Genomic DNA, 27,836 nt, shown 5'->3' with positions numbered 1-27,836 from the left:
GCCGGGCTACTTCCGCCGACCATTTCGCTGATATATTAATGCTGACCGAGCCCATATATATCTACTGATATTGATTCTCCTCTTCCTCTACACCATTGATCATCTGTGTCACCTACGTCAATACCCCTCATACCCATCAATCATGTCCTCAAACGGCAATGGCGTCAAGAAGGAGCGCACGCCTCTGCGTGCAGGTGTTTACTCTCCCACCATGACCTTCTTCGATCCCGAGACAGAGGAGCTTGATGTGCCCACAATCAAGAAACACGCTGTCCGCCTCGCCGAGGCCGGCCTCGTTGGTCTGGTCACCATGGGATCCAACGGTGAAGCTGTCCACCTTTCCCGTGCAGAGAAGCAGACTGTCACACGAGCAACCCGCGAAGCTCTGGACGAAGCCGGCTACAAGGACGTTCCTGTCATTGTCGGTGCCTCAGAACACGGCATCAAGCTCACCATCGAACTCGCCAAGGAGGCGGAGGCAGCTGGCGGTGAATACATCCTCACTGTTCCCCCTTCTTACTACCGCTACGCCATCGACGAGGAAGCGATTGAGGAGTACTTTACTAAGGTCGCTGACGCATCGCCTCTGCCCATCATCATCTACAACTACCCTGGCGCCGTTTCTGGAATCGACATTGACTCCGACCTGCTCATTAAGCTTGGCAAGCACCCCAACATCGTCGGCACAAAGTTCACCTGCGGCAGCACAGGAAAGCTGACCCGTGTTGCGTACGCCCTCGATGCTGTTTCCACCAAGAGCACAGGCAGCGGCTACATGGCACTTGGCGGTATTGCAGACTTTACAGCACAGACAGCAGCATCTGGCGGCTCTGGTATCATTGCTGGTGGCGCCAACGTCATCCCTAAGACATGCGTCAAGGTCTGGAACCTGTGCGCAGAGGGCAAGCTCGAGGAGGCGTTCGAGCTGCAGAAGAAGCTCAGCAAAGGTGACTGGGTACTCACCAAGGCTGCCATCCCGGGCACCAAGTCAGCGATTCAGAGCTACTTTGGCTACGGTGGATACCCCAGGAGGCCACTGAAGAGGCTGTCCAAGGAGAAGACACAGGCTGTTGCAGACGGCATCAAGGAGATCATAGAAATCGAGAACAGCCTGTAAGTACGAGGAACCGAGCCTTGAGGGTTGGGTGGCCAAAAACGTTGTCATGCATTTACGAAGTTCATCATGTATATAGTCATCCAATAACGAAAGCTACTTCATGAAACTTGGAGGCTTCGGCTGGTCAGCAAGAGCTAGAGATTGGAGGTGATTGTGTTGCACGAATCCTTGAATAGATTGCTGACGTATGGATGATATGTTCGTACCACAACCTGCCTTATCAGGTTCTGTATTGTGAGTATTTTATTAATCTACGATTCTAAGTTCACGTGTTTGAGCTTACCATGAAGTTGTAGGTGGTGACAGTCCTAGCGCTGACGAGATCGCCAGACGTAATCAGCTCTCGACACCAAGACCTACGTTGCTTGAACAGACGGCACGACACGACTAAATTATTACTCGCCGAAAACATTATACATCTGAAGCAAGTCTATGTGAGCAAGATGCCATCCTCGAGCACATACTCGCTACCAAGGTAACATGCATCTCTACGACAGCACCGTCCCCTCCGGCAACGCCTACAAAGTGCCCCTCCTTTCCCGACTAGACCATCCATACTCAGTCACAAGTTTACACATCCCTCGACAACGGAACAACCCTCACAGAATCAAACGCCATACTTTTCTACCTTGCAGGAGGCACGCCATATTTGCCAGGTGGTAGGGCAGAGTGCGCGCAAGTGCTGCAATGGATGTTCTTTGAGCAGTTTTCGCATGAGCCGTTTATGGTACACTGGTCATCAAGGGATACTGATCACGCCATAGTAGTGGAACGCTGACATAGTGTGCTGCAGGTGAAATGGAAGTTCAGAACCAACCGCAGATACAGCAGATGCGGGACGCCGGACAGGCTGCTATCGGTGTCATGGAGACGCACCTAAATCAAGAAGGAGGGGAATGGTTCGTTGGTGAGAGGCACAGTATCGCGGACATTGCGCTGTTTGCGTATACGCAACATGCAGAAATCTTGGGATTCGAAATTGGTGAGAATGTGAAGAGGTGGTTGAAGAGGGTGCAGGGTGCGACGGGATGAGTGAGAATTGAGAAAGATCCTACTGGGAAGAACCCTTTCTGATGGTATGTATGGATCGCCTGCTGCGATATTTATGAGGTCTAGGATGTATATTGATTAGACTAAGTGGTTCTTTGTCATAGATTTGTCAGAGTACTCTAAAACATTCTCGCTTACACGCCCCACATTTGTCGTTGTTCTTCCCGTCATACTTCCCGTGCAACTCTTCCCGTATTATTCTATCCGTTTCCGTACCGTCCGCTTCCGTCCAGCGCTCTTGTCCCCACATATATTTGATTAAAGCAATCCCTGAAACCAAGCTGATTAGAATCTGTGTTGTCAGTGTCACAGAGGCCGAGGTGTATCATTCAGGCGGTTCTAGAAGCCACTTTCGGAAGCAAGCAAGCGGTCACAGTACGAACCAGGGATTTGTATTCGAAGGTATGTGTCTTGCCTCCTAAAGGAGGCTATCAAAGTGGTATCATTTACGTGCCGCTTGTCCTTTCCAGACTCCCTTTTCAAACTTCGTATCTCAAACATGAAAATTTTGCTCATTCAGCCATTCAGTTGCCGGCGCAGTTGAGTTGCGTTGCTCGTAAGTTGTGTATGCATATCGTCATCGGATCGTACACACCCGCTCTTTTCTCGCTTACGGTACCCGAGCTCAGATTGCAAGACCATTGCCTAGGCTGGTCCACCGGTACAGCGAAAGTACTTCTCGGCGTTTCGCAGGTGTCATCTCTCGTGCATGGCCGTGGCCCTTGATCTGTGCTAGTGTCGAGATCATGACCTTTCGAAAATTTCTCTGAAACTCGAGTCAATCTCGCGTCGCGGTGGATGAGCGGGCCGATTGACTTACCTGATACTCTGTGTTGAGTGTGACTACTGCGGCCTCATGTGCTCGAACAATGATCTCGCAAGCTCGGATCACTCCATCGTTGGTCTCGGTTGATAACTTGTCTGCCAACAGTAGAAGGATCAGACTGCCTTGCAACAAGTACTGTAAAACTGTCAGCGAGAGAACCTGATGCACGGGAGTATAATCTTACCATGCCAAAAAGATATGGCATAAATGAAAGATCGGGATCAAGATCCAGTATCTCCTCCACTGCGTGCGCAGCGGATATAGCATTCGATGTAGCAGCAAGAAAAGATGGCGAGCAGATCCACATGTTGTCGTCTTCAAGTAGTGCTACAGGATCCCATTTTCCGTGCAACAGGATGTGCAGAACATGCATGATGTGCGTGGCGTAAGCGGCAATCTTCCGTGTCTGATGGATCCATTCCATGCGTACGGCGTCAGGTGTACCATTTGTTTGGTTTACATCGTCGTTCTGTCCACAGCCATGTTGGGCCTTGAAATCTTCGATGCTATATGCGTAGTTTTCGAGTTGTTGTGTGATTTCTGCTTCGTGAAGCTCCCAGGATGTCCGCTGCCCAAACCTCGGGTGGTTCTTTTGCGCATTGAGGTCCACGATATCGCCCAGGATCGTCATAAGCGGCAAGAAGAAGCCAAAGACGTCATGCGAAGTGCATTGAAAGTTAAGGCCCTTCTTTCTCGGTCCTGAGTGACCAGTATAGAATTCGCCGGCTTGCCACACTGTATCTGGAACAGGTTGGAAAAGATCCTCGCACTCATTGTCTAGCATGGCCAAAGGTCGGTTGTAGCAGAGTCCCAGATGGCGATCGATCATGTAGAGTAGCCACCACAGCCTTCGTCTTTCCTCCTTCATCTCTTCCACAAGAGCTGCAGCCGGTGTGCCCACATCTATATCGCCGTTCTCATTTGTGTGTCCACTGCGCTCTTTCGCGGGATCCGTTGGCAATTCTCTTCCCAATTTGAGCTCTCGTGTCAGTGACCATGCAGCGTTCCACCATCGAAGCGACGCTGCCTTGTACTCGCTTGCTGAAGTCACCACTCCCAAGTTGAGGTATGTCGCTACGTCGTCAAGATTACTGGTAGGTGGCATGGCGCCATCCATTCGTCCATCGTATCGTCCTATCGTTCGTTCCACGTTGAATGAGTCATGTGCTGCTGAGGTGACTCCGCCACGACCAGGAGCAAAACCATGTGAGGAAGTTGAATGAACTAAGGGCTTGAGTAGATCGACCGTCAGCTTCCACAGCTTCTGACATATAATAGCTCTTGCTGATGGCGAAGAAGTCAGATAAGTAGCCTCGCTCGTCTGTGCAGAGACCCAGAGCATGCTGGCAAGTAAAGCAGGACTGCACTTCCTTGGTTTGTGCTGACGCAAGAAAGATCGTTTTCTGAAGACGGTCCCTAGAATGTATGGTGACACTGGCTCCATGAAGACTGACGATGAGCTTTGGAAGTAGTATTCAAGAAGGTCGCAGGCAGTCGAGACGCTCATGATGGCACCCAGGTGTGGAAAGAGAGGCTTCAAGACCGGATACCTGCACACTATTGCACCAGCTTGTGATGAGTTGACGCTGACTCCGGACTGCGGCGATCCAGTGTCTGCTGAGCCATAACTGTGCGGTGGTGATGATGGTCGAGGTGCTTGGAACGGAATCGGATACCCTACATTTGCATACTCTGCTGGCATTGATGCCAATCCATTCATGGCGTACATAAGCTCTTCGTTGCGTGGCATTTCGGCTTGCATGGAGCCTAGCAATAATGGATCGATCATCATGTGTGTTACTGGTGGATTGAAGGGTGCGCCTGTTCATACCATCAGTATCGTTTTCGAGGGCTTGTCTAAGTCTCAATTACCAGTATTGAAGCTTTGCCATTCTCCAGGAGGAGGGTTGTGCAGGTTGCCCTTGCCGTCAGAGACGAAATGTTGCGTCACTGGCGTTGGTTCTGATCGTGACCAGCCTTCATCCTCGATCTCAGTCACGACACCAGGCCTCTCGAAGAGACCATTTGACACGACTTGAAGTTCGTTTGGTGTCTGTGGACTGCGTGATGCAGCTACCTCTGCTTCTCTTTGTTTCTGGATGTGTCTTGGTACCTGAGTCAGTCAGTACCGCGAGTCAACACCAAATGTCGAACATGCCAACCTTTCCACGCCGTTTCTTTTCTCTGTTGTACTGGCAAACATATTCAAGCTCTACATGCTGTCAGCCTGGCTCTAAAAGGAAGATGATCCAAAACGTACCTATACACCTGGAGCATGGCGCCTGTCCTACAACGAGCGATACAGTCAGCGCCTGTCTTTCATGCAGATGTGACACTGTTACCATTACAACGAGTACGCATGCGGTGGCAATGATCGCACGCCCTGCTAACCCTTCTCTTAACAGCCGCGGAGCTTCTACGTTCCATCTTGGACATCTCAAGTGCCGTGGGCTCCATCGTAGCTATGTCAACCGGTGGAACGTGGATTCGATCAGAGGTAAGGGAACAGAGTCTGGGGAAGATCGGTCATGCGATGGTAGAAAGCATATGTGGGCCTCCGATCAGAGCTCTGCCGAGGAGCATCTCCGAATATGGACACTAGTCGGGAAGCAGGCCGTGCTTTCAAGGCCAGTGTCACCTGCGCTCTGACAGTTCCATGCGTTCGAGAAGCGAGGTCAGCCTACGCGCAAAAACGCAGCAGGCGTAACCACTAATTCCAGGAGTGTTTCCACAGGATGTGGCTCGTCGATCCTGGGGCATTCGCTGTCGGCACAAGTTAGGATGCAATTCATCCGGCCAGTTTAGCCTAAAGTGAAGAGCCCCGCAAGACAGAACACGTTCGGCTAGCGCCATATCCCGTCGTCGCTTGTCGCTTCCACATCAACTTGCCACCATGTGCCTGGCTTTACCCCAGAGTGTGGCTTCACCACCATCATCATCATCATTATTGCAACAATCTTAACATCTGCCATGTCCTTCCTTTGACCCGGAGTCTTGGTCACAAACCTGGCGGTGAGTTGCGCTGGGTTGTGCAGTCGGCCCCTGAAATCGCTCTTTCCTGTTTTTAGATCGCAGAAACGCTCACGTACCGAAGTGGCAGACGTCAGGGCGTTAAAGCAATGCGGCCATGAAACAGAACTCACCAAACGATCGTTCCCGCACTGTCACCATACACTGTCACCGTATACTGGATACCCACGTCTCCAACCAATCGCTTCTGCGACACGCAGCCCTGACGTTCGAGAATGATGAAGTATTTCCGTCCTCTGGAGCACCTCTACATCGGCAGCTAAACCTCGAGGATTAGTCTACGAGGATGCACCTGTTGAACTCTATCGCATTTCACTGCCGTCGCTGCCACGCAGGAGGTGCGCTAAAAGCTTAGGTGCTCTACCGGTCTGCAATGCTTACTCTAACTCCAACATGTACTCGCCCTGGCGCCAACGCTCGAGTGTTGCGACCGATTCGAAGACAAGCGCCAGGATGCGCAAGTTGATCGTCCTTGATTGCTGAGGAGTGACTTCAAGTTCACCATCTGCATGACTGCCACCTCTTAAGGGATGCTTTTCAATAATACATCGTTCTATACCCAGCTGTGCCAGCCTGCGACCTAACCATGAGTAGTGGAAAGCATACATCCGTATCCTTGAATCCTGTGAGGCCTCTTCCTCAGGTTTGAGCCGCAGCTGAGCGGTTCTCCGTCAAGAACCCAGGTGAAACGTTCCGTAGCAGGGGCATGCATCCTTCACTCCATCTTCTGATCGGCGCGCCACTCTTCGAAGTTCGAATTGCATCTCATCAACATAATCTTAAGACGTCGCATATATGCAATCAAAAGCGCACTGACTGCGCCGGCGGGCCGTGAACGGGTTTGTGCTAAGCTGTCCTCACACCTGGAACATGCGGTATGTGGATCTTGAGGGGCGAAGATGGATCTGCTGTACAGTTTCTGCAAGGCTCGAGCACGAGGACATGCACGCTAGCATGCATACCGACAGAAGCCTCCACGTTTCTGCTTGCAGCGTTGATGCATGTTAGATGCAGGAGATGCGGCCCGGAGCTCTTGCATTGGTCGGCTTGCTACGCCTCCCTAGAAATGGCACAGCGGCAGCTTGAGGTCGGTCTGTGTCATCACACGGATCCAGGAGAACGTTGTACTTTAAGACAAGCGAGCGCGGACATTCGACTACATATGGTTAGACCAATGTATACTGTTCGCTTTAGCGTGCAAAAGCTCCCCACCGCTAATCCATCATCCCCACAAACGCTAAAATGTGGCTCTCTCAGTCAGCTCATCACCACCAAAGTCCATCACGTTCTCTTCCATACTGTGGGGCTGACGCTGCCCTAACCACCTGCATTGCCTGCCTCATGGGATCTCCGCAGCTTGCAGTATTCGTATGACGCTCTTTTATTGATTTGTACGTTCAGCAGATCATGATGCGAAGCGCATCTTCCAGCCACCAACTTACTGGCCCGCCCGAGGCTTCGCAGCGCGTAACTCAGCTCTCGGTGGCAGCGAGATTGCACCTGCATTTGTGCCTGATGCCTGGCGACCCACAGGCTGCAATCACTGTGAGGCGACTTATGATCGTGACTTTGCAATCAAGGTACGCAAAAGGAAGGAACATCCACGTCGGTCACCTCAGCAACTATAACGCCTGAACGTTCTGGGATAAGACAACTATGCCTGATAGGTCGATTCGGCTCAGCGGATGTATCCCAGACTGTACTCGTGTCCACTCGACGCTTCACATCTTACATCGATCTGTTATACCCTACACCCGTGTAGGGAAGACCATGTACTCGCCCAGTGTAGAGGAGGTCAACATTGAGCTTCTTGCGACTAGTGCGACCGCGAACCGCTTCTTCACTCGGCATTGTAACTCTAAGTTCTCTTCAATGGCTGACGGCTAGACGCTTCGACGCGAAAGCTAGACGAGCCGAAATGTCGCAATCGTAACGGTAGACGCCGTTGTTGGCTAGCTGAGATCATGCACTCCAGTTTTCATCGTATATTTTCAGGGAAGAGGGCTATAATGTCAATGTTAAGGCTCATGTGATACTCTGAAAAGTTCAGATATTGATGAAGGACATCTCCACAAAGGCATGAAGAGATGTCTGATCAGTACTGACTATGCATTAGATCCCACTAGCCACAAGTTGCAGATGAATTGGACCCACAGTACCTGGCTCGACATTCACACAGCAATGTCCACGCAGTCACTGGCGACCACAACAAGAACACCGATGTCTCAAGCAGGATCCAAGCCAAGGTTCCGAGTGGGACTATGGAACGACAGTACGCCACCCAAAGACCAGTGATGTGCTTCAAGGTTCATCACGTTGTGACCATGAGCGAATCTGACAGGGCTTGACACTGTGGCTGCAGTCAACCTCCAACAACCCGTATTGGTCGCACATTTATACTCCGAAACTTGAGGTTTCTCGAATGTCTCAGGTAGATGGGAAGCAAGCACGCCGTGTCGGAGTAAGTACCGGCAGCACCTAGCTGGACATGTGTTTCATTACCTTATTGTATCACGAAACGAGCTTCTAGTCACACACCAAACCACATGGTCGGATTCTGGAATGAATCGTGGAACACAGGTTCGACTATAGTCAACATTAGACTCTCGACTCCAAAGATCAGGAACTGGTTTTCGCTATTCCCGACCGCGCGATGCCTCCACTGGGGCAAATCTGCATTGCATACCAAATGATACAGATACGGCACGGATCGCAGTCTCCGTACGATCAGTGCTCAAAGCGCTAGTCAACCGTTGTCAATTCGGATTCGGATTCAGAGAGTCTACAGTCTAGTAGGACAAAATGGTCAGCGAGGACGACTACTCCATCGACCAAGTTTATCCCATCATCACGCCCTCAACAACTGCGCACAGGCACTCGGTAGCCACAACCTCCTATCAGCACTCTCAAGAATGTCTCCATCGAGCCCAGAATCACGATCGCAGCTCCACGCCCCATCGAAACTATCAGATCCTGAAACATAGTACTTACTTGCCAGACTTCTCGGCATCTGCCTTCATGCCAGCCTGCACCCATTTGCGAGACTCTGCGGCCTGCTGCTCCATCTTGGCTTTGTCCTTGAGCAGTTCCTTAATTTTGTGCGGATCAGGCACGTGGCGTCCTTTCTCGACCCCGGATCGCTCAGCCATGCGCTCCTCCCACGCCTTGAGGTTCGGAAAGTCCTCGATCTCGACACCTGCCCAGCCTGCTGCTGCGACCCAGCCCCAGTGCGCGATATCTGAGAAGTGTAAGTGTGGAGCCAGGAGAAAGTGTGGCAAGGTGACAGTGACGGCTAGGAGCGGCATGCATAGAGCTCAGGAACAGTCAAGGGTAGGGGTGCTTACCAGCAATAGTGCATTTGTCGCCCACAAGGTACGGTCGCTTATCAGATGCAAGATGCTTGTCGAGCACAGAGTAGAGGCGGCGTGTCTCGTTCGTGTATCGGTTAACTCCGTACTCGATGTGCTCGGGGGCGTAGCGAGAGAAATGATCTAGATTGCGGTCAGTTCCACCTATTCAAGCTGTGTGACTGTGTGAATGTGGCAAGTCTTTCCAGACTCAGATCCACTGTCGCATTAGTGAACTCTGTTAAGGCTGTATCCACTCAGGTGAGAAAGAGCGAGGACTTCGAGCAATGCGCCGGAAAAGACATGGCCCGGATATTCGACGCCAGAAGGAGTCAAAAGTCGGCGAAGCCGAACCTTCTCGACGAACGCCTCTTGTCTCCCCTACGTTCTTCCCTCGCAGCTCTTTCCTTGAAGCCACCTCCCGAGTGATCACAAATAACTAAAAGGTACTCACTAGCTTGACCTTGCATAGGTCCTACACCAGCGTTCTGGTAGAACAGCCAGTTGTTCGTCTCATACCACTCACGGCTAGCCTTAGGGTACGAGATCTTGTGCTCAGTGTCGTAGCGCTCGACCAGGTACTGCATGATGCTTCCGGACTCGAACAGGTTGATTGTCTGGCCGTCGGTGAATCGGTCGGTCAATGCTGGGATACGGCCATTGGGATTGATGGCGAGAAACCAGTCCTCCTTTTGCGTGTTCTTGTTGATTTCAATTTTCTCTACTTTGTAGGGAAGACTGTGATTGTTAGCAACGCGTACTCCAAGGTAGATATATACGTATGTCACTCACCCAAGCTCTTCCAGAGTAATGGAGATCTTGATGCCATTGGGCGTCTGTGTTGTGTAGAGAACGATGTCTGATCCTTGAGCCGACATGATGGAAAAAGTTGGATTATTAGTTCACAATGTAAGTAGGCAAGAGTACTCTGGGTGATTCGGATGCTTTGTATTGAGATGAAGTGGGTGGGGTTCGAAGAGGGGCTATGACGAACTTAGAGCTTGCTTAGAAATTGTGGCCCTACAGCATACTGTGCTTGCCACGCACCAATACTCGTGATACTGACTAAGCAGGCACAACTTGCTCATTAAAAATTTAATATGTTAAGAGAAGTGGCATCTAGCATTGCTTAAATCAGGTCGCACGTTACCTGGGCCACTTACGACCGGCTAACCTAGACTTGCTAACGCATAAAATACGTCCTAGCTGGGTTCATCTGAAAGGCCACGCTCTTCTCTAAAGAGCCTAATGGAAAGCCGAACAGAATGTTGCGCATCCTGCCTGCAGGGCGGCCTTTGTAAGTCCGAGGGCTCATACAATCGCCGAGTCAGGTAATCATGATACTGTTGTGATGGACCCAATATGGAGGGCCAAGCCGACGAAAGGGTGTACTTCACTCCAGATACCCAGAATGGAGTTCAAGAATGAACAGCCATTGCGACGGGTAGATATATTAACACGTGACGCCAAGCGCTAGACCGAGCTCAACTTTACTTTGCCGTGCCGCAACACTTTCGCGCAACCACCCCCCATCAACACCGAACACCTGTCAGCAAATATGTCGTGGCGCAACCAGGGCATCACCGGCTCGAACAATATTCCGCTCGGCACGCGCCGACGTTTTGGTGGCGATGATGATGCTGGAGGTTACAACCCTTCTGCGCCGGCGGAAGGTTTGTCTGAGCTGAAGCGTGGGCGCAGCCCTGAGCGAGGTAAGTTAACAACGATGACACAATCATGAATATCTACTAACAGCTTCGAACAGCTCCCGATGGTCCTAGACAGCGCAAGAAGCGCAATCGATGGGGAGATGCCAGCGAGAACAAGGCTGCTGGTTTGATGGGCTTGCCCACAGCCATCTACTCAGCCATGACTACTGAGCAGCTTGACGCCTACACCCTGCACTTGCGCATTGAAGAGATTACGCAGAAGCTGAAGATCAACGATGTGGTGCCAGCAGATGGCGACAGGTATGTACCAAGATTCTCAGCCGTCTACTATCACCATACTAATCGTTACAGGTCTCCATCCCCACCCCCTCAGTACGACAACTTCGGTCGCCGTGTCAACACGCGCGAGTTCCGTTACCGCAAGCGCCTCGAAGATGAGCGCCACAAGCTCGTCGAGAAGGCTATGAAGACGCTTCCTAACTACCACCCGCCTGCCGACTATAGGAGGCCTACTAAGACACAGGAGAAGGTCTATGTGCCAGTCAATGACTACCCGGAGATTAACTTCAGTACGGAACTAACCCCTCTAACTTTCCTTTCTCAGTCCCCTACAACCCTAGCCTTTGTCTTGACCAGCGTGCTCAGACTGCTTGGTGCTTATGCGCATCTGGCGAAGCCTGCAGTACAGCTTTGTCACTAACCCTACCTACCCTTTGCTCACACACATTTTTGATCATACACTAACCACAGCTTTTTGCACTAACAGTTGGATTACTCATTGGACCTCGTGGAAATACCCTCAAGAAGATGGAGTCTGAGTCCGGCGCAAAGATTGCGATTCGTGGCAAGGGCTCCGTTAAGGAGGGTAAAGGGCGATCTGACGCAGCTCACACCAGCAACCAGGAGGAGGACCTGCACTGCTTGATCATGGCGGATACCGAGGAGAAGGTCAACAAGGCCAAGAAGCTCATCCACAACGTCATTGAGACTGTAAGTTTTCCCAAATCCCGCTGCAGTCTTGATACTAACAATCTGCAGGCTGCCTCCATCCCCGAAGGCCAGAACGAACTCAAGCGCAACCAGCTCCGTGAGCTCGCCGCCCTCAACGGTACCCTCCGTGACGACGAGAACCAAGCTTGCCAGAACTGTGGTGAAATCGGTCACCGCAAGTACGACTGCCCCCAAAAGCAGAACTTCACTGCGAGCATCATTTGCCGTGTCTGTGGACAAGCTGGTCACATGGCTCGTGATTGTCCTGATCGCAAGGTTGGACAGCCGTGGCGCAATGACAACCGCTTCGGCGGCGACCGCCCTCAAGGCCGCATCGGAGGTGCTCCGGAGAACGAACTGGACGCTTTCTTGTCCGAGATGGGCGGCGGTGGTGGGCAGCCTCGTGGAGCTATCGAGTACAATGGCGGGGGTGCTGGCGGCGACAGCTATGGAGGCGGCGAGCGCAACCTCAAGCCCTGGGAGCGTGGCCCAACTGGCGGTGCTGCACCCTGGGCGCACAGCGACAGCCGTGGCGACCGTGGCGACAGCAACTCAGCTGCTCCTCCGCCCTGGGCTGGAGCTGGTGGAGCTGGTGCCGGCGCTGGTGGCTCCTACGACCAGAGCGGCGGCTACGGCAACAGCGGCGCCGCACCGTGGGCCTCTGCTGCTCCAGCTGCTGGAGCTTCGTACGGCTACGGAAACTACGGAGCTGGCTACGACCAGAGTGCTGCCGCGACGGGCTACGGTGCCCCTGGCTACGGCGCTCCTGGCTACGGCGCTCCTGCGGCTGCTGCCGGCCCTCCTCCTGGTCTGGGTCCTCTGTTTCAAAACTACGGATCAGCTGGAAGCCCGCCTCCTCCTCCGCCACCGTCTGGCTCAGTGCCTCCACCACCTCCTCCGGGTGACGTTCCTCCTCCGCCTCCGCCTGGCGATGTCCCTCCTCCACCTCCTCCCCCAGCCTAAACGTTGCGCGAGCTTTAGTCTAAATGTAGTAGTACTTGAGGTTTAGGCGGTTGGTTTCTTGGTATAAAAGCAATACTTACAGTCTAACTTTCAGAGAGTAGTTCTTCATAGTGCGCAGGCCGGCAGCGAACTATGGTATTGCAAAGTCTTTCTTTGTGACTGTAGGTAAGCTTCTCTTGAATAAGATTGGAGAACAGGAGATTCTCCTTCAGCAAATGCACTGTGTAGCCTCTAAGCTTTGCGTCGTGACGGTGGGCCTCTCATAGCCTATCAATACAATCTGCTTCTTCATTTCAAATTTCTCGAGCATACCAGGCATCCACTGGAACCTGACATGACCGCGATCGAAGATTTGAAGCTTTGAACCCAGTGACGTTATGTTGTAAATGCCAAGCGACCGCTTTGCGCATGAACGCCAGGCACATGCAGACGCTCCCCCACAACCCCCAACATGCCGACCTTCACACTAAACTGCTGACGATCCTTGCGCTCTAGACTCTTTCGCTTCCCATACCACATTCGTAATCTTGTAATATCTTCAAGACTGGAGTTTCGAAGAGCTTGCTTAAACCCCACCTTCGCAGGCAGTCGCTCTGACGACTGTGACACGCGAGCTTGCCGACAATGGAGAGGATACGCGTTAGTAAGGTGCGTGAACAAGTCTACATATAACATATATATATGGCTAATACAAGTCAGGTAGAAGATGTCTATCTTTTGCGCAGAGGCACGCGCTTCGACGGCACCCTCCACCTTATGCCCCACCACATCGTCTTCAGCTACCTCCCAAGCAAACCCGCCGACGCTCCGCCAGACGTAAGGCCGCCCCGACAGAAAGAAGTATGGATCACGTATCCCATGATCAACTACTGTTGTTTGAAATCATGTCCGCCCGTCATGCGCCAGCAGCCGTCGATCCGCATACGATGCCGCGACTTCACCTTCTTTGCATTCTTCTTCCCCGACGAGAAGAAGGCTCGCGAGGTCTATGACAGCATCCGCGCGCTGTCTTGCAAGATAGGCCGCCTTGATAAGCTTTTAGCGTTTAGCTACCAACCGAAGCCTCCGGAGGATCGGTTTAATAGTTGGGACATATACGATGCGCGTCGAGAGTTTAAGCGCCTGGGGATCAGCCCCAAAGATACGGAAAAGGGTTGGCGGATATCTGAGATCAATGTCGAATACAAAGTAAGCAGCTCCAGTAGCAGCGAAACGGGAGGACAGAGCATTCTAATGAGTAGCGCAGTACTCGAAGACATACCCCGCTCTCATCGCAGTACCTTCGAAGGTCTCAGACAGTGTGCTTAGATACGCCGGCGCATACCGCTCGAGACAACGTATACCTGCGCTCGTCTACCGTCATCCACTGAACAACTGCTCGATAACGCGAAGTTCGCAACCAACACCCGGCATCACAGGGAACCGCAACCCTCAGGATGAGAGACTCGTTGCAGCCATATGGGCTACCAACCGTGGGTGGAATCCTGCACCAACCCCGGACGCTGCTCGTTCTACTGCGGACCTGGCCATCGAGAATGGATCCAGTGCTGACAGTTCCTTCGTGGGTGTAGTGGACGCCGAGGCTGTCAACTCCGGGAGAATCATCGCGGACGATCTTAGTGTATCTACCGAGTCTGACGATAACGCACCCAAGATCTATGGCGCACAGCAACGAAATCTCATTGTCGATGCCAGGCCGACCGTAAACGCATACGCAATGCAGGCTGTTGGACTGGGATCAGAGAAGATGGACCACTACCCTGGCGCCGAGAAAGCATACCTCGGAATCGACAATATCCACGTTATGCGAAAGTCGTTGAACACGGTCATTGACGCACTGAAGGAGTCGGACCTCACATCTTTTCCACCCAATCAGCAGCTGCTGGCGAAGAGTGGCTGGGTCAAACACACCGCGAATATTCTTGACGGCGTCGCACTGATAGCCCGCAGGGTGGGCATCATGCACTCACATGCTCTGATTCACTGTTCAGATGGATGGGATCGCACGAGTCAGCTGAGCGCGCTGAGCCAGATCTTGCTTGACCCATACTACCGAACCATGGAAGGTTTCATAGTGCTTGTTGAAAAGGATTGGCTTTCCTTCGGCCACATGTTTCGACACAGGACCGGTTTTCTCAGCCACGAGAAGTGGTTTTCGATCGAGAATGAACGCATAGAACGCAAGGTTGATGGCCAAAGCGGCGGCAACGCCTTTGAGAACGCTTTGCGTGGAGCAAAGGGCTTTTTCAACCGGCAAAACGAATCTAATGAATCGTTGAATCAACTACCGGAGACGAACAGCACGGAGAATGTGGGAGATGTATCAGATGCTGCGGCCACGAAACCTTCCAGCAAGATTGGTGCTGCTGAAGAACACCGGATCACCAAGATCAACGAGCTATCACCCGTCTTCCACCAATTCCTCGACTGCGTATACCAACTCCAGTACCAACACCCCACACGGTTCGAATTCAGCGAACGGTTCCTACGACGCCTTCTATACCACCTCTACTCGTGTCAGTATGGTACTTTTCTCTTCGACAATGAGAAAGAGCGCATGGAAGCTAGGGCGAAGGAGCGTACAAGAAGCGTTTGGGATTATTTCCTCTGCCGTAAACAAGAGTTTCTGAACCCGAAGTATGACCCTGAGGTCGATGACTCAGTACGGGGCAAAGAACGTATGATCTTCCCACGCAAAGGCGAAGCCAGATGGTGGGCTGAGTGCTTTGGGCGTACAGATGATGAGATGAACTTGTACGGCCCTCAACTACCGCCAAGCCTGACACCGCAGACAAGCAACGTGTCGAATGGCAGGAGTGGAGCGAACACACCACTACGACAAGAGTCTATTGTTACTGGGACCGAGACAGCCGAGGGTGCAACAGGTGCAGGCACGACCGCTGATCTGCCGCCCACACACGCCGTTGGTGAGCGCACGAGTAGCGTCTCGGCTGCGTCGCCAACACCCTTCGATGCTGCGGCAGCGCTAGGACAAGACCTGAAGCAAGGTCTTGTGGCGGGCATGGGGAAGTTAAAAATTGGCGGCGTTAGTCCTCGACCCAGTACGGACTCGAGCAGATCGCCGCCAAGGCTGAGTACCGATACAAGCTCACAGAATGGGAAAGAGCGAAGTCGAAGTAGAAGTGAAGACACTAGGGGAGAGCTGGAAGTGGAGATGCGATAGTTTATCGGCACTCCGTGCCCGCTGATCTGTAATAGCGAGTCCAGCGTTGTATGTATGACAAACCTACACAACCACATTAGCTTGAATGATAATGAAATGATGATACCCACGTAGAGCGTCAAGCAGAACCTCTTCCAGCTTCAAGATTTGCCCAGAGAATTGCAGTCTATGCCGACCCATGTCATGTATAGGACTTTCGTAGAGCACTTACCAATTCTAGGTGCCCAGAGCTCAGACAGGCTCGACGTGTAGAGCACTTGCAAGCTTCAACCGCGTCATAACGGCCAATTCGCGATCGCTCCTTATTACAGAGTGGGTTGTTGCAAAAGTTGCGCATGCTGTGGGTGGGTGAATTGTGACGATTAGGCTGGAAGAAGTGAGGAAGCGTGGCAGCGGAGTCGCAGCTGAGCGGAGCCTTGAACACGGCCAACGGCTAACACGATTATAAGCAAAGGAGACTCTGACTTGTCCATCCAATACTTAAAGCTGTTCGAAATTGTATTGACCGCATACAGGCGGACATCAAATGGCCCAGGTCTCATGTCTTAGATAGTTGCCAGCAGCCTTCAACCAAGTCACAGTATCACAAGTTTACATGATGGCCTTCCGGCGAAGGGTAATGTGGCGTGCAGGGTTCAACAATGACTTGCGTCTCTCAGAGTATCTTCGTCTTCTGATAAAACTCGCAAAGCCCTTCATCTTGTTTGTTCTTAAATCGCCAAGAACTAAGCACACGATAGCACCATTGCAAGCAGACAAAAGCCGACAGGAACATGACAAATTATGCTTACCATTGGCAGCAAGGCTGCATATCTTGCGATTGTCAGTCCAAGCCTAATCAATTCAGTCGTGGTTTCAGCACGGGTTCGGCCTACCGTCTTTGTGTAGTATTGGACCCTGGGCCCTTCTAACCACGTCCCAGGGTATTTGCTTGACCCAGATTGGCCAGTGGCTCTAACTACTGCGCTAGGAGAGCTTTGTCAGTCCCCTCCGTCAGCCCTATGAGGTGATTGGGATCTGCTACTAGGCCAAATGCGTCCTTGTCCTCTCACAGTGGTTTTCCTCACACAAACCGTAGCTGAATTAGTCACACATACATCACAATTCTCTCCACTTGTGTCCATTGACAAGCTTGACACACCTGCTTGGCTTGACGTGAAATCGTCAGTCGTGGTCAGCATGGCAATACTCAGGCTTTCTGTGACCAAGGTCTAGTACTGGATCAATCAGCGTTCGGATACGCTACCTACGGATGGGACCCACACCAACGAGGTTGGCATGGGAAATTATACCAGTGGGCTCTTTCAAAGCATGCCGCCTGCAGGCTTGACGGAACAAACTGCTGGTCCCATGCAAGACTATGCGTCAAGCACGTTCGATGCAAATCCGGCACAGATACCACTGACCGCAACTTGCGGACCAGGTCTTCTTCGGGATGCTCCTCTGGTGGGCCAGAGTATGCAAGCCGCAGATCGATTTTCCATGTCGAGCAGTACCCCAACACCGACTGCAGACAGGGAGAATCTGCCCGATACAGTATGCACTGTACATGTTTCTCAGGCGTCCGGCAAGATGTCCTTTCAGTGCCCTCTTCCTGGCTGTGGAAGTGCTAGCTTCGCGCGCTGGGCAGACCTTTCTCGACATTACAAAGGAGTTCACCATCCGAACCCGCCGCAGTACTGGTGCCCAGTCGATTCTAGCGACCGGAGTGAAGCCGTCGGAGATTACTGGTTCCCGAGGAGTGATAAGGAGGATGATCATGTGCGCAATATGCATCCATCTTAAGCTGTTCAAGTCGGCGTTAGGGGGTTGTTTGGAGGATGAAAGAACAGTGTTTATTTAGAGCGTCCACGGTTTGGATTACTTAGCGTCGGTTTTAGTAAGCTAGTACAGCCCCAGTTCTCATCATCGTCCCCTTCCTTCCGACACTTCTCCTGAATTTCGTTTCTTCACACAAGTGAATCGTGCTTATGCATGCTTTCAACCCTCTCTTACTCTTGTTGTATACCCCAGCCCAGTCAACTTGATCCGTTGAACTGACCATGACGTCTCACGGTGGCAGGCGCGCACGAGGTCGCGTAACAATCAACACCATTAACCATAAACACCATACATGACGTCGACGCTAGAAGGAGTTAATGCACGACTCGAATTCCAGAACGTTGTATTCATGCACTTGCGGCTCGCAATAATCATGCAAACACCGCCAGAACGCATGACCAGTGCACCGCAATGGAGCACTGCCACACTGACTTCGCTTGATGATGTCGCGAAAGCCATAAGCGTGCCTTGCCGGGAAAGGTCTTGGACCCCACCATGCAACACCCATCGTGCACGGTGATGACCTGAGGCGCAGCTCAGGAACTGCAGCACAATTTGACCGCTTCTTCGCCAATACGAGCCAATGGTGGACACCAGCCATTGTCTTCGACATGGGCGTTCACTGTGCCAGCGGGAACAGCCACACCACCCGCTGCCCTCATGGGGCGCATTGCGGCGCGTAGTGATCACAGTTGTTAGATATGTAACTATGGCAGCTCCTTGGAAGTTGCGCTGCATTGTAGCGTTCAGCACTCGACATTTCCAATAAACTCTGATATTAACAACCCATTGATCGACATCTCGGCCCCACTCGAGCTCGAACACGATGCTGTCGCCCAACAGCATTCCGTCCAAGAGGACCGGTCGAGCTTCGAGCACCTGGTCCATCGACTCCGGGTATGGCTCCGGCATCCACGAGGACGTAAAGCTTGGCTTCATTGTGAGTGCGGTTCATCAAAGACTATTGTCCGTTACATCAACTGAACGCTGTCAGCTCGACACACGTGACATCACATCCGGCAGCGTGATACAACATCCACATCAGCAACCCATCGGTCTTGGAATCGACGAACTGACAGAGCTACAACTCAGAGATGACATCGTGATCAAAAATGAGGACCACAGTTTCGAGCCCAGCACGCCACGACTGAGAGTGTGCACCGCGATCTCGAACCCTTCCACGCCAGACCCCATTTCGCCCGCCTCGCCTTCCGAAGTCAGACGTTCGCATGCAAGAAAATCCACCAGCAAGCTTCCTTCGCAGGCTGTAGGTCGTCTTAACGCTTGGCTCGATGCAAACCGACATCACCCATACCCAAACGCCAACACGAAGCAAGCACTAGCGGAAGCATGTAGTATCACTATCAAGCAAGTCACCACATGGTTCACCAATACCCGACAAAGGCAGCTCAAGTCACAAGAGAATGGCACGGGAGGAGTCGGTAGTGAACATAGTCACACCCCAACTCAAGCTTCGAGGAAGGGGAAGAAGAAGGATTACGGTCGCAGCAACGGCGCATCGCCAATCGAAGGGTTTCTGTCTCCACCACGACTCTCACCTTGCGCCTCGATGTCAGAGAACTCGTCTGGTGAAGGGGACAATTGGCAGTGTACATTCTGCAGGGTCCCTCTCACAGCGAAGTCCTGGCGTCGCCATGAGGAGACACAACACCATCCCAAGCACCAATGGACATGCCTCGCTACCGGGCCAAGCATCCAGCTCCCATCTTGTTCCTCGTCAATCTGCGCCTTCTGTGAGCTCCAAAACCCCGATGAGGACCATTTCCGATTCTTCCATCGTATCGGAGACTGCTTATGTAAAGATGCCAACGAACGAACTTTTGGTCGACCGGATCACCTACAGCAACACGCAAGGAACTTCCACAAATGTACACACTCACTAACTGAGCTGGTTCGAGACACATGGCGTAGAGACGGACCCGGCATGCTTGACAACAAGAGTTGGACCTGTGGATTCTGTCATGAAATTCTGCATACTTGGGATGCAAGAGCGACGCACATTTCCGGACACTTCAAAGCTGGCCTGACAATGGCACAGTGGCGCGAGAGTCGTGTGTCCCAGTCGACGCTGCCACGAGAACCTATCAACTCTGAAGAACCAGCAGCTCTGGACGCTCTTGCCAGTATGGGTACGACGATTCCAGGACCCTCGACGTACCAACAACCTCCGACCAACTATGGTCACAATGGACCTGCGCACGCCCTGGCACCGTTCGCACCGGTCACCACCGGTCCTTCAGATCTCAACTTCGACCCCTTTGTTATGTACGGCAACGAGATTGATACGTTCACTCCTCCGACCACCGGTCCATTGACATCCTTTTCCTTATCCACCACGATGCCCACCATAGCTCACAGCAATGAAACTCCCTTCATGGACCTCAGTTGCATGGAGTTTGACGAGTATGGCAATCCTGTATGGGATCACGGTGTTTTGAACTCCTGGTAGGAAATGCAAGTTACTTTTTGGCGTTCGATATACCCTGGGCATAGACGTTTGTAGATGGGCATGGCTGGCATAGAACGGATAGATTAGCGTTCATTTACATGCACATCTCATAGCAGGCCTACTTTATCCAATGAATCATTCAACCAGTTGTTTTAGCTCTGCGATGATGAAATAAGAACACTTGGTGGCGGACTGCAGGCCCAATGTCAATCACTGCCATACAGATACACGCTCCCTTAAAGATGTATACCTCGATGCGAGCTCCACCTCATAGCAACAACTTCGGAACCCACCGCCAGCACCTTTCCGCTCTTAGCAAAGTTATCTTGGACGACAGCCGCAGCCGTGCCTTATCCGCTAGCGCCAGTAGCGAAAGCACGCTACTCGCCTATAGTAAGCGGTACATGCATCGGAACGGCACTTCATTCTACCAGCGTTGCAGTTTGACTATACATCATTCAGTAGCCTAAAGGTCTGGTATATTCGCTATGGCCTGTCTACAGTGTGTTTGCGCAACGTAAGCGATACATACAGAGTTGACGTTGTGTAAGAAGCGGCAGGAAGTTGCAAGCATGAGTGGGTGTGACTTCTCCGGGTGAGTATTCCTGCTGCACTAAGCCTCCTGTAAGCGAGGACGGTGTGTAAGCGTTTCTGGTTGAGAAGTGAGGCTCGATAAGCAGGGCGTCGGAAGACGCACTTGACGTGAGTGTGATTCGAGTTTTAGACTGCGGAATGTGGGGCGCGCGACTCGTATCGCGGAAGAGTTGACAGCATCAGAATTAGGCCAAGAGCAAGCTCGACGGAGAAGCAGCAAGATTACAGATGAGAAAGACAAGTGCTTCGTTGAAGAGATGCTATGTGGTCATGGTATCGTAGCGCATGCAATATGCTGAGTAGGTAAGGAAACCGAATGTTGTGATCCTGTGCCATCATACCTTCAACATATCCTCATCAACCTCCCAGCCGTCCCAGGTAGGCTTGTCGTAACCGTTTGGTCTTGAGCTGCGCACAAATCCATTCCAGTAGCCTTCGATATCGACGACAGGCTTGATCGTCTTGACCTCAGCGCCGAACCCCTTGCTGAAGCATGCCTGCATATGTCGTGGTTCGAACAGCTCAGGGTGTGTTCTCCTCATCGTCTTGAGCGCTCTCTTGCCGACCTCGTCGACCGAGTCGTGGTGTCTCAGGGCGAAAAACTCGTCGTCGTGCTCTTTCCGCAGCTCAGCCATCATATCATCGTCGTACAGACCGAGCTGTAGTAGGTAGATGTCGTACTGGACAAGGGACGTAGTACCGACATAGCTACCACCGGATTTCGCTCGCCTGTACAAACCAACAAGTGCAGCAATCGTGCCCATACATCCTGTGCCGTAGTCGCTCATGGGGAAGGGTGGCACAACAGGCTCTTGCAGACCCATAGCGTGACCTTGAGCCCAGGCAACACCTGTTACGCAATCCGCAATCTGTTGCCACCCAGGTCGCGAGGACCATGGACCAACTTGCCCGAAGCAGTTCTCGGCAACATATACAAGTCCCCGTCCACGCTGCTTAGCGATCTCTTGTAGTTGCTCAGGGCCGTAGCCGAGGCGGTTGAGACTGCCAGGTCGGTAGCCGTCCAGAACAACATCTGCAGACTGAAGCAATTTCTCGAATATCTCACGGTCTTTCGCTTCCTTGAGGTTCAAGTCTGTGGTGTGCTTGCCAATGTTCGCGTCGACTTGAAAGAAAGGAACGTCCGAGAGATGGGGCGCTGTGACCTTGATCACCTCAGCACCATACTCAGCAAGTCCACGACCCATGGCTGGACCCGCGATGATTCTGCACAGCTCAAGGACTCGGATACCAGCGAGGACTTGGGGCTTCGGTGCGGATGAAGACTTGAAAGGGAATGGAGTAGGTGGCGTCTCGGTCTCCAGTGTGTCAACCTTCCATGGCGGTTGCTGCAGTAGTGTCTGTCCGTGCTCTGTTGCTTTGAAGTCGTCCCACTTCAGGCAAGTGACGCCAGCTTGCTTGATCTGCGCGTTCATTTCTTCGAGTTGCTCGACAGTGAACTGCTTAACGTGGTTTTCGATGACCTTGATGCACTCATGGTAGTCGGTGAGGTCAGGGCGATGTCCTTCTAGACCAACCATGTTGAGTGCCTTGGAAGCCTCTAGAGAGCCGTGGAGATGGAAGTATTCGCCAGGGTTCTTGGTCTCATACAAATTGGCCGAGAGTCTACGGTACTGTATAGACTGTGCTTGCAGTAAATCGGTATCTGCAAGACTTAGCTGGTTGCAGTGAAAATACGTACTGAACATAACCCTACCCTTCAGGAGTTTCTTCACCTTTGGGTGCGCCTTGTCCATACCGCCAACAGTGGCAAGGTATGTTGAGAACAGGAACGCTGTGGCCCTCTCCAGATCGACATCGATGCTGCGTGTCTTGGGTCCACCTTGAAGATCAGCTATCGCAGACGCTACGCCTGCCTCGACCGCTTTCAGTGCTGTGATAGCCTCTGTTTGCTTGAGTGGACTGGGGAAGTATGGACTGCCAGTGTTCGCTGTGGAGAAGTGTATTCTTGAGATGTGAGGCAAGGCTTCTTGTGGAAGATTGTCCTTTGCCTTTGCTAGCAATTGCTCAAGAGCTGTCTTCGTGCCATCAAGGAGATTGTAGATGTCAGAAGTTCCGTTGGTGTCGGTAGTCTCGGATCCAATATAGGGTGTCATGTTGTTAGCCAGTACATGCGAAAGAGGCGCACAAAGTCGAGTTAAGAAAAAACAAAAGCTTGCGACGACTCGAAGAAAGGGCCGGAAGTCGATTTGACGTGCGGGAAGCCGTTGCGAGCTTTCCGACACTTCTGCTTAGTGACATGATCAACGTGCATTTTATGACGAGGCATTTCGGATGCTGGTCGTACCCTGCGTGCAGCGGCTGTACACAAGCGTCCGGTCAGGCTCTTTCTGTGATGAGGTGAGGCGATGGTTCTGGATCAGCGCTACCCGACCTCGGCAGGATTGTGGGCACGTGCACGCAACCCAGCAACACAGCTGCCCAGGATGTGGTTCACAACCACAAAGACGCCTTCCTGCCTTTGTCTCTGGCATCGACGATTCGCCGGACGCAGTAAGCTCGGTCAGGGTTGCAGCACCCCTCAATCGTCATCCTTGAGGGGAAGTGCGAGTTACGGGGCAGTTTGTGCTGTCTTTGTGCCCAACTCAATTCGTCATCCCTCATCCGACACTCACTTCATCCATCCGAAGCAACTTCCAGCAGGAAATGATTCACGTGATGGTCGCGTAATGTCCATAGCCGCGGACCATGACGCGCCCGAAGGTACCTCCTGGTTAGTCTGCGCGTCTTCGGTGAAATTGCTAGATGAGTACTGATATGGCCGTTTGCAGAACAGCGGCAGCGCACTGCTCAGGCATGCGAGAGCTGCAAGAGGAGGAAGCAGAAGGCGAGTAGCACCACCACCACCACTGCAGTGCAACCACACCACACGATCGCATATGTTCGCGACTGGCTGAACTCTATTTCGTCAATTGGAACATGAATCGCTATCCTTGCTAATAAAGGTCTTCAACAGCAAAATGTGTTTGCTGTTGAGTGCACCGATCCTCGTGTCAAATGTTGCTGAAGAGTGGGTCCTGAGCTAACACTACAACAAGTGCAACGGCCTTTGCCCGTGTAACACATGTGAAAAGGTACGTATCTTTCATGTTGCCGACACCACTGGGTCTCATCCGTTTTGAAGATCTCCATGTAGTCTCATAGCTACTGGGTGGTGGCACTTCGTTGCAATCCCCTGGCTCAGCCTAACAGTCACACGTTCCATATCTTCAAGACTGATGCTTACGATGATAGCGAAACTTCAGCTGCATATACGCTGATCGCGAGCCTGGTTCTCCTGGCGACGGCGGTCCACCCGCCAAGAGGCAAGCTGTTCAGGATGGTGAAACTGAAAGTCCATATGCGGACGACAACTCGACTTCAAATACACCCAGCAACAGCAACCATTATGCTTCACCCCTGGCACCAGCCAGAAGAAGATCTTCAGCTGCCAACCGTCCGGCTCCAAAGGTTCAGGAGCCACGTCCACATCCGCTGAAGCAAGAAACACTATTCAAATCGTCCGGTGCTAGACCAAGCGTAGAGGCAATCACTGGATTTCAACAACTGCCGACCAGCAATGCGAACGGAGAGCAGCTTCCTGCCCGATCGCGTGGAACTACTGTCGGTAGCGGTCCTGATGAAGAAGCCATCATCTACAGTCAAAGCCGGATGCTACAGGATCCAACCGGTCGTGTTCTCTATATCGGAGACTCGGCAACCTTGTCATTCCTTCAACTGCTACGAACGATGGTCGAGACCGTTGCAGGAGGCTCACCGTTCACCAATGATCCGCGACGACATAAGATAGTCGAAGGCCAATACTCGCTTCCCTCGGGGTACAGACACACTCATCTGCTTCCTGATGTGCAGACTGCTCGTGTGCTTGCAGATGCTTTCTTCATCAACACCCACGGGCTGCTTCAAGTGTTCGAAAGGGACCGCTTCCTGGAAGAGATGGAAGCATGTTACTCTGACCCATTCCAAGTACAGCCACCGTGGCTTTGTCTCTTGAACATGGTGTTCGCCATTGGACTGACTATGGCCACACCTCTTTCAGGCAGTCCGGAAGCGCTTATCATCGACAAACTTCGCAGTGAGCACCTTAACAGAGCAGAGGTGTTCTATCTGAATGCTAAATCGATGAACGATCCTATGAACGGTCTAGAAGACCAGGACTTTTGGTCTGTGCAAGCTCTGTTGCTCATGTCTGTGTACATGCTTGCCAAGTCAAAGCGAAACACTGCGTTCGCTCTACTTGGCATGGCAGCTCGATCTGCGCACGCACTTGGTCTGCACAGAGAGGAAACTATGGTAATCTTCAGCCACGAAGAGCAGACACAGCGCAAGAACCTCTGGAGATCGATCTTTGTTATCGATAGGTTACTGTCCTGTTCACTCGGTCGACCTACCGCCATTTCAGAAGACGATTGTTCTGGAGATACACTTCACCCATCTGAACCGTCACTTGAGCAGCCGTTCATGCTTAACCCAGCGCCCGACTTCAACGAGACCGGACCATGTGCGTTGGAGGCTGCCGTACGCAGCTGCTCCGTCATAGGCGTCATTTTGCGGAAAGTTTATCAGCAGCGCAAGATCAGCACACGCTTGGCGCAAGAAATCGCCAACATCTGCAAGTCATGGCCACGCGCACTTCCTTCGATTCTACACTGGCGACAAGCAGCGAATGCGTCACCGAGTCAAGGTGTAGCAATTCTACATGTCAACTTGTTCTACTGCCATTCGATCATTTTGCTGACCAGGCCATTCTTTCTGTACATACTGAACCTGGAGACACAACGGCATGTCAACCAAAATCAGCCTGGAATCAGAGGGCCAAGACCATACCTACGCATGGAAAAGTTCAGCGAAGCGTGCGTCATCGCATCAACACACACGATTCTACTGGTACAAAATGCATTTGACGCTGGCTACTTGTCAAGACGGAATCCTGCAGTCATTTACTTCCTCTTCGCCGCCACACTAGTCATACTCGCCAACGAGTTCGCTGGTCTCTACCGGGTAGATGCTTCAGACACTTGCATCCTCAACGCAGTCAACATCATGAACTACTGCGCCGAGAGCGATCAGCAAGCCAGCCGTCTCGTCTACATCCTCAGTACCTTCCGCGACGTCGTGGCCCAGCAACGCATGCGGCGCAAGCAAAGCCAACCCGACAACACCAACCTTCCCAGCATATCTTCGCAACTCTACGGCGTCGCAGCGCCAGCACAGCAACACGCCCAACACCCCGATGCAGGTCTAGCGAACTCGACAGACCCCATGAACGCAACATCCCGGCTTCATCAAGTCCCCATACACATCTACCCCGGCATGCAAACCGCGCCCCTCGACGCCACACCACCAGCCTTCCAACCATCACACCTTATACATGCAAATTCGCTTCCGAACCAGAACATCAACCAGCTCTCACCCCCGCAAACAGACTTCTCTGTGCACCTCTCGCCAATCCAGGACCTATCCAACAGCGCGCCCGGCTCGGAGTCGTACAACCTCAGTGCCTCCGCGCTGAACACGCCATCTAAGCCACTGAGTTTGAACACGATGCTGGACTTGAGTGCCCTGGACAATACGAGGGTGCCGAGTCTGCATAGTGACGAGAGTGGGCTGGATGAACATATCGATTTTGATGCGCTGTGGGCGTGGTCGAGCAATACGCCGGCGATGGGGAGTCCAAGGCCGGGTGGAGAGGGTGCGAATGCAGGTGGAGGACAGGGTATCGGAGGTGCAGGGGAAGGGGCGCCGGTGCCACTTTTTGGTATTAGCCATGAGGGGCTTGAGAGGGGGGAGTAGGTCGTTCCGTCCGATTTATGGTTGAGCGTTGTTATGGAAGATATGGCCACGGCAACTGGATAGGAATTGCTATGGCGTCGGTTTAGCTGGTCTGGACAGGGAGGTAACACACATGATCGATAAAGATGTACTGGAGGCGTAAACGCAGGGGTTGGTATTGTAAGAGTAAGACAACCGGGGTATTTCCAAATCAAATGCAGTGTTTCTGCTCCGAAAACTCCTTGTATGCAAGTTCCTTCCTCCATGTGGCCTACTCGCGCCACTCCTTGGCGCACTTTGTGCACTTGTAGAACGCAGTCATCGGCTCGTCCGCACTGCGAATCTGCAGCTGGTACCAGTACGCTTGGTCGTTGCGGCACTTTTCATTGGGGCATTGCACTGTTCTCCGTCAGCTCTTGTCCACTCGGCTTACAACCATCTCTCCAAAACATGCCACCAAGTCACCGGCTTCTCCCTCTCCTCCTCTCCCAAGCAAAAAAAAGTAATCCGAAAGCAGGGGAAAACGTATGCATAACGTACCTTCCGTCTTATCCACATTATCCCACGCGCCCTTCCCGCCCAGAATATCCTCGACTTCCTTCTTCTTCAGGTACTTGCGCTCGTAGTAGCGCTTGTTTATCACGAAGTGGTACGGACAGGTTAGGCACTCGAAGCGGTTTTGGCCCACGTATTGCTCGATTGTCGGGTCTCCTGGGGGGACGCGTGAGACGCGCAGCATGTTGCTGCATGTTGGGCAGACTGGGAGTGTTAGTGAGGGCTGGGGAGAGTACGTGTGGGGCGAGGGGAGGTAGTAGTGGGTTTGGAGGGAGTTGCAGAGAGGTGAGGGGGCTTACAGAGCAACATGGTGGGTGTGAAGGTGTGGATGTAAGTTGTCTATCGGCGATGGAGGGTGTGACGGCTATGAGAAAGTTACAGTGGACTCTTAGGCTAGGCCGGAAGGGGGAGCGCGGGGGCAATGGCGGA

At 52.4% G+C, this 27,836-nt stretch overlaps 10 protein-coding genes across 10 annotated transcripts; 6 read left to right on the top strand and 4 right to left on the bottom strand.

The window, feature by feature from the left end:
* The first annotated feature begins 2 nt into the window (after window positions 1–2).
* Window positions 3–1,333, top strand: BU25DRAFT_410183 (dihydrodipicolinate synthetase-like protein). The gene has a single exon (XM_033706223.1). The coding sequence runs from the start codon at window positions 143–145 to the stop codon at window positions 1,115–1,117; it is 975 nt and encodes a 324-aa protein (XP_033562253.1). The 5' UTR covers window positions 3–142; the 3' UTR covers window positions 1,118–1,333.
* A 447-nt stretch (window positions 1,334–1,780) lies between these two features.
* BU25DRAFT_410182 (uncharacterized protein) lies at window positions 1,781–2,160 on the top strand. Its single transcript, XM_033706222.1, has one exon. The coding sequence runs from the start codon at window positions 1,916–1,918 to the stop codon at window positions 2,147–2,149; it is 234 nt and encodes a 77-aa protein (XP_033562252.1). The 5' UTR covers window positions 1,781–1,915; the 3' UTR covers window positions 2,150–2,160.
* A 632-nt stretch (window positions 2,161–2,792) lies between these two features.
* Window positions 2,793–5,510, bottom strand: BU25DRAFT_391523 (transcriptional activator xlnR; the record flags this gene model as incomplete). The annotated part of the gene is made up of 7 exons (XM_033704617.1): window positions 5,336–5,510; window positions 5,254–5,280; window positions 5,156–5,205; window positions 4,866–5,106; window positions 3,178–4,814; window positions 2,988–3,128; window positions 2,793–2,933 (listed from the first exon to the last, which is right to left on the bottom strand). The coding sequence occupies exons 1-7, from the start codon at window positions 5,448–5,450 to the stop codon at window positions 2,793–2,795; spliced, it is 2,352 nt and encodes a 783-aa protein (XP_033562251.1). The 5' UTR covers window positions 5,451–5,510.
* A 3,260-nt stretch (window positions 5,511–8,770) lies between these two features.
* On the bottom strand, window positions 8,771–10,332 carry BU25DRAFT_410178 (glutathione S-transferase). The gene is made up of 4 exons (XM_033706221.1): window positions 10,163–10,332; window positions 9,825–10,108; window positions 9,368–9,514; window positions 8,771–9,261 (listed from the first exon to the last, which is right to left on the bottom strand). Exons 1-4 carry the CDS (start codon window positions 10,246–10,248, stop codon window positions 9,011–9,013), a joined length of 768 nt encoding a protein of 255 aa, XP_033562250.1. The 5' UTR covers window positions 10,249–10,332; the 3' UTR covers window positions 8,771–9,010.
* Window positions 10,333–11,677: 1,345 nt separating this feature from the next.
* On the top strand, window positions 11,678–13,097 carry BU25DRAFT_39075 (uncharacterized protein). Its single transcript, XM_033704585.1, has one exon. It carries the CDS (start codon window positions 11,848–11,850, stop codon window positions 12,991–12,993), a length of 1,146 nt encoding a protein of 381 aa, XP_033562249.1. The 5' UTR covers window positions 11,678–11,847; the 3' UTR covers window positions 12,994–13,097.
* Window positions 13,098–13,445: 348 nt separating this feature from the next.
* BU25DRAFT_391515 (phosphatases II) lies at window positions 13,446–16,279 on the top strand. Its single transcript, XM_033704616.1, has 3 exons — window positions 13,446–13,641; window positions 13,693–14,181; window positions 14,240–16,279. The coding sequence occupies exons 1-3, from the start codon at window positions 13,618–13,620 to the stop codon at window positions 16,175–16,177; spliced, it is 2,451 nt and encodes an 816-aa protein (XP_033562248.1). The 5' UTR covers window positions 13,446–13,617; the 3' UTR covers window positions 16,178–16,279.
* A 2,438-nt stretch (window positions 16,280–18,717) lies between these two features.
* On the top strand, window positions 18,718–20,569 carry BU25DRAFT_39019 (uncharacterized protein). The gene has a single exon (XM_033704557.1). The coding sequence runs from the start codon at window positions 18,825–18,827 to the stop codon at window positions 20,466–20,468; it is 1,644 nt and encodes a 547-aa protein (XP_033562247.1). The 5' UTR covers window positions 18,718–18,824; the 3' UTR covers window positions 20,469–20,569.
* Window positions 20,570–21,112: 543 nt separating this feature from the next.
* On the bottom strand, window positions 21,113–23,409 carry BU25DRAFT_410174 (alpha-methylacyl-CoA racemase). Its single transcript, XM_033706220.1, has 2 exons — window positions 22,777–23,409; window positions 21,113–22,725 (listed from the first exon to the last, which is right to left on the bottom strand). Exons 1-2 carry the CDS (start codon window positions 23,174–23,176, stop codon window positions 21,398–21,400), a joined length of 1,728 nt encoding a protein of 575 aa, XP_033562246.1. The 5' UTR covers window positions 23,177–23,409; the 3' UTR covers window positions 21,113–21,397.
* Window positions 23,410–23,673: 264 nt separating this feature from the next.
* Window positions 23,674–26,986, top strand: BU25DRAFT_38972 (uncharacterized protein). The gene is made up of 4 exons (XM_033704533.1): window positions 23,674–23,793; window positions 23,852–23,907; window positions 24,119–24,154; window positions 24,315–26,986. Exons 1-4 carry the CDS (start codon window positions 23,769–23,771, stop codon window positions 26,871–26,873), a joined length of 2,676 nt encoding a protein of 891 aa, XP_033562245.1. The 5' UTR covers window positions 23,674–23,768; the 3' UTR covers window positions 26,874–26,986.
* A 24-nt stretch (window positions 26,987–27,010) lies between these two features.
* BU25DRAFT_391508 (uncharacterized protein) lies at window positions 27,011–27,786 on the bottom strand. Its single transcript, XM_033704615.1, has 3 exons — window positions 27,707–27,786; window positions 27,393–27,611; window positions 27,011–27,251 (listed from the first exon to the last, which is right to left on the bottom strand). The coding sequence occupies exons 1-3, from the start codon at window positions 27,714–27,716 to the stop codon at window positions 27,124–27,126; spliced, it is 357 nt and encodes a 118-aa protein (XP_033562244.1). The 5' UTR covers window positions 27,717–27,786; the 3' UTR covers window positions 27,011–27,123.
* Between the last annotated feature and the right edge of the window lie 50 nt (window positions 27,787–27,836).

Source organism: Macroventuria anomochaeta, assembly GCF_010093625.1.
Source record: "Macroventuria anomochaeta strain CBS 525.71 unplaced genomic scaffold BU25scaffold_14, whole genome shotgun sequence".
Classification (NCBI taxonomy): Eukaryota; Fungi; Ascomycota; class Dothideomycetes; order Pleosporales; family Didymellaceae; genus Macroventuria; species Macroventuria anomochaeta.
The sequence above is the reverse complement of the archived record's forward strand: the minus strand, read 5'-3'. Positions and strand labels throughout refer to the sequence as shown.